The sequence below is a fragment of the Agelaius phoeniceus genome, chromosome 6 (genome assembly GCF_051311805.1).
Source record: "Agelaius phoeniceus isolate bAgePho1 chromosome 6, bAgePho1.hap1, whole genome shotgun sequence".
Classification (NCBI taxonomy): Eukaryota; Metazoa; Chordata; class Aves; order Passeriformes; family Icteridae; genus Agelaius; species Agelaius phoeniceus.
The window spans coordinates 19,163,580-19,173,581 of NC_135270.1; the positions used below are offsets into that span (position 1 = coordinate 19,163,580).

General features: G+C 50.8%; 1 protein-coding gene across 2 annotated transcripts; it reads right to left on the minus strand.

Annotated features, from left to right (window-relative positions):
• Nucleotides 1-108: 108 nt before the first annotated feature.
• LOC129121810 (malignant fibrous histiocytoma-amplified sequence 1 homolog) lies at nt 109-9,927 on the minus strand. 2 transcript variants are annotated; one of them, XM_077179959.1, is made up of 12 exons: nt 9,678-9,927; nt 8,217-8,557; nt 6,374-7,253; nt 5,467-5,758; nt 4,867-5,053; nt 3,782-3,972; nt 3,194-3,681; nt 1,850-2,007; nt 1,197-1,356; nt 673-743; nt 474-580; nt 109-258 (listed from the first exon to the last, which is right to left on the minus strand). In XM_077179959.1, the coding sequence occupies exons 2-12, from the start codon at nt 8,233-8,235 to the stop codon at nt 241-243; spliced, it is 2,571 nt and encodes an 856-aa protein (XP_077036074.1). In that variant the 5' UTR covers nt 8,236-8,557; nt 9,678-9,927; the 3' UTR covers nt 109-240. The 2 variants fall into 2 exon arrangements, with proteins under 2 accessions (XP_077036074.1, XP_077036073.1); XM_077179958.1 differs by having other exon boundaries at nt 109-580.
• Between the last annotated feature and the right edge of the window lie 75 nt (nt 9,928-10,002).

The window sequence follows — 10,002 nt, forward strand, 5'->3', positions numbered from 1 at the left end:
CAGCCTTGTCTCAGCAAAGTCCCTGCTGGCAGGGGTGGGCTGGTATCAGAGAGCTTTACCAGCACCTTCTTCCCCTTAAATTTGAGTGGATGAGGTGACTTCCCAGTGTGAAGGGATGCATTTATCAATGCATTTATTCTCATGCATTAAGGCTGCAAACATGACTCGCGAGCAGAATGTGTTGAGGACAGCTTGGCCTGGGCTAAACAAAAGTAATTCTTCATTGAGCACTGCCCAGAGTTACTCACTGGAGATGTTCTGGAAAAATAAGGCAGTAAGTACAACACGGAACACCCAGACCACCAGCTCAGAGGTGCAGAGGGGGTGGTGTCTTAGGGAGGAGTGTGGAAACCAGAGGGCTGCCTGAAGATGGGGTGTGCCCTCCCCACGCTACAGGCAACTGCACCCCCTCATTTCAGGAGGCTGACCATCGCTGTTGGTCCCTGGGCAAGGAGGGGTAGCAGTGTCCTTACCTGCCGAGTGACCTGGATGCTGCTGGGCCCAAAGGTGGTGGTCCCGTAGCTTGTCACATAATAGTGAGCAGAGGGCTGTGCTGGGGGCTCCTCCAGTGGCCTGGGTACTGTGGGAATGGGACACCCTTAGCCCCATGAAACTCTCAGCCCTCTTTCCCCTGAGCAGAGCAGTGGCACAAACTCGGGACACTGGGCTCACCTTTGGGCAGGAGCAGCTCTGCACCAAACCGGTGCCCACATGTCCCACAGGTTTTAACATCTTCCTTTGTCCTGTGGAGGAAAAAGGCCAGGAAAGAAGGAGCAGGAGCTGCTCTCAGCACTTCCCATGGAATGTGATGCTAAGGCAATGGAATAGGTTTGCTCTTCCCACCCTGACCTGAGGTGCAGCTGTCGGTGGGACATCCGCTGCCCTCCCAGGTGCCTGAGCACCTTCAGCTCCTCATGAAACAGGGACATGTGGGCACATGTCCAGAGTGAGCATTATGTGCCTGAGCCCCAGAGTCCCAGCTTCTTCACCTTTTCCTCCATGCTCCAATTTCCCGCACCAGTAAGTGTTAACACCACATGGGACACGAGCTGCTATGGTTGGGAGAAGGGCGCTGTGGTGCCTGGTGAGTTTCATGACTAATTTCACGTGGCTTTTAGAAGCTGAGCAGCCTCACCAGCATTGCAGTAGTGACCACTGGGCCCCACCCTTGCTGGGAGGGCACAGTGTGTACGTACGTGGCACCTGTGCCATCCATGTCTGGCCAGAGGAACTCTGCAGGACAGCCGGACGTTCGGCAGGGAGATTTCACACACACGTGCAGCCCCGGCCACTCCTCAGCGAGCTTCTGGGTGATGAGCACAACTGCCACGAGGAAATCCCAGGCAAACTGGAACCCTTCCAGGCAAAAGGAGAATGTCTCTTTCTTACAGCCTTCAGCCATAGCAGCCCAGGACATTCTGTGGTGACCCACACAACCCACAGCCTCATCTGTCAGACTGGCTCCGTCCCCAGTTAACCAAACTTCCATAAGGAATTTAATGATACATTGGAAGAGCTCCCCAACTTGGGTGGCCCCTTTGCTTATTACTTGCAGATCCAGCCTTAGACTGCTCTCTGCTGGGGTCTTCTGGGGAAGGACAACCCATTTGCTCCATGATGAGAATGAAAACTTGGCTTTCCACTTGCATGTGATACCTCTAGAGGAGTCCTGAACAGAATTCCATGGAGAAAGGGGAAACCTTTAAGTGGAGTGCTGGTGGACCCAGGCCAGACTAGGGCATGTGGCAGAGGCCTCTTGGGACACTTCCCATAGGGTTGGAGGTGGCAGGAGCAGAGCTAAGGAGAGACATGGAGTTGGGAGTCATGAAATATGGATCAAGGATCTTACCCGTCCTTTCTGATGGCTTTCTGCTGCGGAGCTCCAGGTAGCTGTAGGCCCTCTGGTTATTCTCTTTGATCAGCAGAGGTTTGCCATTGCATACAAGCAGGCAGGTCACCTTGGCCACCCAGTGTGTGGAATAGAAGGAGCAAGCTTTCACCAGGAATCTGCAAGGAAATTGCCCATGGCTTTCATCACTTTTCTCCTAGTTTATCCCTAATGCTGGAAAAACTGGATGGACTTGAAAATATGAACCAAGTTTCAGTAAGAACAGACACCAAATGAGGACCTTCCCCTACTGAAAGCTCAAGCAGCTCAACGGCCTCTTAAAGCAAGAGATCCTCCCAGAGCTGGCCATCTTGTCCTGGTTTTGTCTGGAGTGGAGTTTATTTTCTTCCTAACAGCCGGTACAGTGCTGTGCTTTGCATTTAGGACGAGAATGATGTGGATAACACACTGATGTTTTAGTTGCTGCTGAGCAGGGCTTACCTCAAGTCAAGGGTTTTTCAGGTCCTCAGGCTGCCCTGCCAGCGAGGGGGCTTGGAATGTACAAGAAGCTGGGAAGGGACAGCCAGGAGAGCTGACCCCAAATGACCAAAGGGTTATCCCATATGCAGTGGCATCATGCTCAACATATAAACCTGGGGGAGAGCCAGCTGGGGGACCATTGCTTGGGAACAGGCTGGGCATGAGTTGGTTAGTGCTGAGCAATTGTTTTGTATTTGCATCACCTGTTCTTCTTGGGTTTAATTTCTCTCTTTGCTGATTTCCTTTTCATTACAATATTATTATCACTATTACTGTTATTATTATAATTTATTTCAACTATTAAACTGTCTTTATCTCAACCCATGAGTTTTCTCACTTTTCTGATTCTCTCCCCAGTCCAGCTGGGGAGAGTGAGCGAGTGGCTCTGTGGTGTTTGGTTGCCAGTTGGGGTTTAACCACAACACCATCAGATAAAACTCTAGACACAAGTCCAGAAAACCAGGAGAAGTTCCAAAAACTGGTACAGTTGCAACACCCATAGAAACTAGAACATTCTTGGGTGAGACTGTGAGACCTCTGCCTGCCAGGATGGGCACAGATTAGCCAAACACCCCCTGAGATGAAAGGGGAACCAGAAGGAGTGTGGCCTTTGCTCACATCCAGGCAGTGAACATTGCAAGGGGTTCACCCAGGGCCCTACACGTGTGTGGCACAGCTGAGAAGCCACCCTGGTATCTTGACTCCCAGCCTCAGGCCTCAGGAGACACAGTCTCAAGAGCCAAGGGCTTGCTGAGAGTCATCCTGGCACTGCACCGAGCAAACTCAATCCCACAACCTCACTGATGGCCAGAAACCAGTGCTTACCTCTGGAAGAAGCCCTCAGGTATTTCGGGTGAGAAGTAGGCACGGATGTGGAGGTCCTCGGGGTGATCTCCTCCCCAGACCTCAGACACTTCCTCTGTCTGGTTTAGATATGTTGGGAACAAGTACCAGGACATGCCTTGGCTCTGTGTTGTCTCCCATGGCTTCCCAGGCACAAACTCCCTGGCCTGTGGGTTGAGTGCCTCAGTGTGCTTCACCTCCAGGCAGAGCTCAAAGTGCTCCAGAAGGCTGAAGAGCTTCCCTCTCCCTCTGTGAGGCCTGTGTCCCATGATTTCCTCAAAGACATCCCACATGCCTTCCGAACAGAGCTGGTGCTTCACCAAGGCACGCACAGCCTGGTGGCACAGCATTGCCTTGGACTTGAAGGTCCACACCCAGTTGGCCCTGTCTCTGATGGTGGCGTGTTCCCCGATCAGCGTCTCCACAGAGATGCTCTCCAGCTGCTGGACGAGCTGGTGCCGCACCAGGAGCTGCATGGGAAGAGAAGGAGACACGAGGTGGCAGTGAGAGAAGCTCAGCAAAGCTGCAGAACTTGGGCTCTACAGAGATGGTCCTGATCCCCACTTTCACCTTGAACATGGTTATTAAAAATGTAGGCTGGAGGAAGACGGTGCTTTCCAAGTGCTTGATTTCCTCATACCACACGACGAGCCCGATGCGGTGGAGGTACCGCAGGATGTCCTGGAGGAGCTCTCTGCTCAGGCTGGCCAAGTTCTCACGCTGGGAAAGTTTGCTGAGTAGGTACTGGAGGTCCATCATGCCTAGAGGGAGATGCAGGAGCTCAGCATGCATCTATCAGACACAGCATTCCAAGGCAGATGCTTCAGAGAGCCACCAAACACCCTTGTCACCTATGCCATCCCTGGGGAAGTAGCTGGGATCAGTGTGCTTGGTGACTGTGACCAAAAATGTTCTGCCTCTCCTCAGCTGTCCAGCTGACACCCTGAAGCTCCCACAACTTTGCCTTGCTTCAGCAGTGGGAACAGCCTGCCAGGACTTTCTGAAAAACAAAGCTAATGCTGTTCTTTTTTTTTATTATTGTTTGAGGAAGCAAGTTTGTTTCTAGCCAGAAAACCTCAGACTGCCAGTTAAACCTCAGAGTGCCATTCAGCAATGCAGAGAGACACGCAACAAAATCTGGCTTGTCTCCACAAAAGAAAAGCATTTGCTCCTCGTTCTCTAATCTTACGGTGGCCAGAGGGGCCAGAGATGGCACTGGGAATTGGTGGAATTAATACCTGCTTTAGGTATATTAGCAAGGGGCTGGAGCTGCCTGCTGGCTCTGCTAAGTCACAAGGAAAAAGGGTCTAGGGAAGGGTAGGGGCCATTAAATAAAGTTAGCAGGATGTAGATTTGAAAACCACAGAGTTGCATTAAAGCTGTGGAGCTCCTTCCTGTAAGATGTTTTTAATTGCTTTTACAGGGAGAACAAAAAACATCACTGCAAACCAAGAAACCAGACCTGTGAGGTGTGCTCAGCATGAACACTGCAAGGTCTTCAGCAGTGACTCCACTGCCACATAAACAGGGCCAGAGGGTGCAGCAAGCACTGGGCAGCCCATCCCCAATTCAGGAAAGCACTGGAGAGAGCCGGTCCCAGGCACAGGACAGGAGCTCCTCCCAGAAAGGCGTGGCAGAGGTGACAGAGCGCTCACCATGGTCGGCCACCTCCTCGCTCCCTGCAATATCCGCGATGGCAGCTTCCACCTGCCTGTAGACGGGCGGCAGCACTCGGACAACCTCCGGGAAGAGCTCCTCATTCCTCACATGCTTCAAAATAGTGGCCTCGAGCTCTCTGATGTCACGGTGATCCGTGCAGTTGACAGCAACTAAGTTTAAGATCTGGAAAAGAGGAAGCACATACCTGACAAAAGCACATCCAGAGGAGTTTGTTAGCCTGTGAGGTAAAGGAAGGACCTAATGCCCATGAGATCACCCAGGGTGAGAGAAGCCACTGGCTCAGCTTCAGAGGCACTTCCTTCACACCTCTGTTCTACAGCAGCTCCTGAAAATCACCCCTCACACTCCTCCTCAGGCACTTGCTACAAGCCACAGGAGGAGATGCCCATCACCTACAAGGACAAGGACCCTACAGGTCACAGCCAGGGGTTACCACATCCACCCCAGCCTGGGGAGGGGCTGCAGCAGTGGCCTGATGCATTTGCACCAGGTCCCCTCAGCCAGTAGCACACTGGGCTGCCAGAGACAGCTGGGTGACCTCAGCCAGCCGGAAGCCAGGATAATCTCAGCCCTACAGTTAACTTGCAGCTCTCCATCTCCTTCAGCCTCTCCCACTGGTCCACGTAAAACTTGGGCTCCTCACTGCCCTCCAGGTTGTTGATGAAGTGAGCAAGGTTGCTTTTTCTCTCTGCCAGCATGGCTGTGATCCTGGCCATGATGTCATGTGTCTTCTCTGCTACCTCCTGCTCCTGGCAGCAGTCCACATGGGTTCCCACAGGAAGCACCACTGAGTTTGGGACTCGCATGGACAGGTTGTTGATCCAGAAACCAACAAGCTCCTTGAAAGTTTTGTCATTAGTTTGGTACCTGAGGAAGGGAGAAAAAGAAAATCCCAAATTCACATCTCACCCTCTGGATCTCCAACCAACTTCCACCAGTACAGGCCGGACCACACACTCTTCTGTCCCAGGAGCTCACTGGACAAGAGCTCAGATCTCAGAATCTGAGATACAGCCCATGGACATGGGCTGTATCCAAGCTCATCCTTCAGTTCCTCATCCTTAAGCTATGGGGTATAGCAGAGCCAAACCCTGCTGTGGACAAGAGCATCCCTCTGTAGCACCAAACCCAAGCCTGATACTCCCTCCATGTTCAGGGAACACCACAGGATATAGGAGGGATCACAGGGATTTGCTTCTTGCAGAAAGCAAGTCCACTTAGATGGGGTTCAGCTGTCACATAAGGAGTTGATACTTATTTCAACCCTTCCAAAGAGACACCTTTGGCAAGGTGATGACAGAGCTGGTGGATTAAAAGGTTGATCTGCAAAAATGGGGAGAGGGAGAGCCAGCTATGCCAATGGTGAGAAGACCAGGCCTCAAGGTCCAGTGGAAATGGTGTGAATTTGTGCAGTGCAAAGTTTCCCCAGTTCCTTTTTAGTTTCCCCACTCTACCTGGAATCCAAACCAGCTCAGCACTTACATATGAAGATTGATGACGAGGATGACGAGCGCCTGTGGGGTGATGAACACATGGTGAGTCATGTAGTATTCCAGCTGACCAGCAAAGTCCCAGAAGAGAAATGTGAAGTCCTCGATCTGGAACTCACTGATCTCTATGCCAACTGTTCGCTCTTCCTTGGGCACCAGTTTGGATCGCCCTTGCTTCAGGCTTCTGCAGATGGTAGACTTCCCTGCCAGCGAGGCCCCCAGGAACATGGTCTTGACCCTCTTGTCCTCCTGCCCTGAACCATGCTGAAGCTGGTTGAAGTAATTCCGGATCTGCTGAATGCCACCAGCACACACTTCACTGGGCGGCTCCCGGAGAGGGTTCCCACTGGCCTTAAATATTTTCAGGGACTGTCCCTGGAAGAGCTCCCTGGGGAGCTGGCGAAGGGCGTTGTTCTGCACATGGAGCTCCTGTAAGCGTGCCAGCTGCAGGACGGGCTGCGGGAAAGTGCGGAACAGGTTGTTGGAGATGTTCAGGTACTGGAGGCTGCCCCCACAAGCTGCCAGGTCCCTGGGGAGGGCACACAGACGGTTGTTGTTCAGCCGCAGGTGCTTAAGCCTGGGCAGATGGGAGAAAACCCCCTCTGGGATGATCCGGATTTGGTTCTGATTCAGCTCAAGCCTCTCCAAACAGACCAGGCTCTGGATTTCATTGGGAAAGTCCACAAACTCATTCTTGGACAGTATCAGCTTCTTGAGGTTGCAAAGCTTAGAAATGCCAGTGATGCTCCTGAGCTTGTTCCTGTCGAGGTCAAGGCTCTTCAGCATGGAATTGCTCAGGACTGAGGGAGGGAGCACACGCAGCCTCTGGGTAGAGAGATTCACTACATGCAATCTGTCCTCCTTCTCCTGACCTGGACATGTGGGACAGGGAAGGTGGTTAAAGAGACTTTGACCTTTGGAACTGCAGACCATTTTTTCTTTTTTTTGCATGATTTTGGGATAATTTTTCCCAGCAAGGAAAAGCAGAGGAGCTGGTTGAACAGTGCAACCACAATTACTGCTTGAACAGCTCCTGTGTCCTCGCAAGAGAGGAACTGAAGCTGAGCATCTTGGCTGGAACTGAAGATGCAGGAACAGTTCCCACCAGATGTTGACCTGCAGCCCAAGTGTCACATTAACAGATTTGCTCTCATGCTTTGAGCCCTGCAAGAGCTCCAGCCACAGATGCATCCACCCCAAAACTGGGTTTTCTAATCCCAGCAGTGGGCTATGGGGGCAGAGCTGACATCAGGACAGCTGCTCCCCAAATAACTCACCCAGCCCACTCGCAGCTCGACCACAGCTATGGGGACGCACAGAAGCCAGGGCCAGCAAGTTCAGACACTTCCTCTATCACATCCTCCCCCCTCCAGATGATGCTGTGATTCCCTGCAGGGATGCCCCCAGCCCTGGGAGACTGGGGAAATAACACAGGAACGCTGGGGTTCCCCAAAAGACAGGGAACACAGGCAGGGACTCAGTGATGGCTGAGAATGTCCCCAAACAGAAAGTGTTTAGGGAAGAGAGATTTGCAGGTGAGGAGAGCGTCAGTGGGATGGGGATCACACGATACCAGAGCAAAACATGGTTAGATTTGCTTTCCTCTCCCTTTTTCACTTCCTCCCATGACGCCAAGCATGGCACCCCTTATGCAATGCACCCAGTTCAGGACTGACTCATTACTTCTCAGCATCACCACTGAAACGTGGGATATGCTCCAGGCCCAGCAGGAAAGCAAGCCTTCACCCTCTCCCACATGCCCAGTCTCTCCCTCAGGGACAAACCAAAGAACCCCCACCACCACTGAGCAGTGAAGAGCCAGGGCAGCTACTCACAGGCTCTGGGCTGGGCCATGACTGCAGCGTGGCCCCAGCTGGATCCTCCAGGCGCTCGCCTCCCCCTTTCGCTTCCTCCTCTCCTGCTGCTCCCGCCTCCCCGAGCTCGGCCAGAGAACCCCACCCTCTTTCTCCATCCAACCTCAGAGCAGCTCTCAAGAACCTGAACATTTCTGGCCAGATGGCAGGGCCAGGGTTATGTCCCAAAAGCAGTACTGGAGGTCACCTATGGGACAACCATGGTGGCAGAGTAGGTCCTGAGTCAAATTCCTGGTGCAGCATCCCTCTCTGCCTGTGCTGAACAAGCTTTTGGCATCACCACACTTCCACAGGAATGAAACCTAAAAAGAGGTTATACTGTTACCAAACTACTGCATGTATTGAATAAATAAGATTTCTTCCCTTAAACAGGTAACAGCATCTGATCCAAGAGGGCCAGTCAGAAAGGGGAAAAAAACCCCAACCAAGCAGTATACAGAGTATACTGTTTTCTAGAACACACCAGAAAAGATATTTTTAGGTATGTTTCTCATTGCCTCTGCCAGGAGGCAGCTTACAATTTGACAATTTTATTTTAATGGCAGACAGAATGAAAGAACCAGTATTCTTGTTCATGTAACTTCAGTAGAAAGTTCATGCAGAAGGTGTAGTTTTCAGGCTCAGCACTCCTCAGGCAATGGCAGGTGCAGAGGTAACAAATTTAACAGGCCTTACAGTGCAGGCACTCCTAACACATCCTGTAACAGGCTGTTATCTTTACTGCCAGTTCAAGGGTAACATTAAACAAGAATTTAAAGCAGTGAAACAGCCCGAGGAATGAAACAGACTGACACTATCTTCCTGGTAAACAGTGTAGTTGCTTCTATTATTTGGTCATGCCTTATTTTTCACACCACCTACCCTTTTTCATTCTGTATACAGACAGGTTATGGCAGAATTGCTCCTCTGAGACATTCAGAGGTGTCCAATTCCCAGCCTAAATGTATGCAGAACTAGATTACATTCTCTCATTCTTGTGCCAACAGTGCCATTAAAGTTTCTGAATTTTTATTTTGTCAAGAAATCTATCAGCTGTGTTTGTATTTACAACCCCATACCCATGTTCCACATATGTATTCTAGCTCCAAATTTAGCTTGAAAATTTCTCTGCCAGCTGTTCTTCTGCAGTTAGTACTGTGTCTTTTCCAAAAATCTGCAAAGCAACTCCAAAGTTATCACTTTCTTATGGTCCATCCAGGCTGCACTTCCATAGAAGAAGCATACAGAACCAATGAAGATTAACTCCAAAATGCTCAGGATTCATCCATTAACACTCCTCTAGCTAAGTGAGTGATGGGAGTGAAGCATTGTGCCAGTCCATACGCTACTGGTATATAGGCTTGTTTTGTTTAAATAGTAAAAAAATAAACTCTCCAAACCAGTTCCTGTGAAGGCAAAGCCAGTTTCTGAGTTGTAACTTACTGGTTTTCTCTTCAATTTCTCTGTGAAACATCTCCTCCCTAGCAGGATTTGATGGGGAATGATTCAAGTCAGGTTCAAGGGCGCTGTATCATTTGAGGGCCTGTATTTCAGACAGTCACTTAAAAGACCTGCTGCTCTGCAGTACCTGCAGGCAAGGAGTTCTGCTAAAGCCACCGAGATGAAGTCACAATGTGTGCTGGAATCCTTTGATTCTTGATAGGAATCTGCAGTTCTCCTGCAGAGGAGGAGGGACAATTACTAATCCAACTCCAATCCTCTTCCACAAGCACAGTATTCCTTATGCAAGAGCCACGCCTGCAGGTTT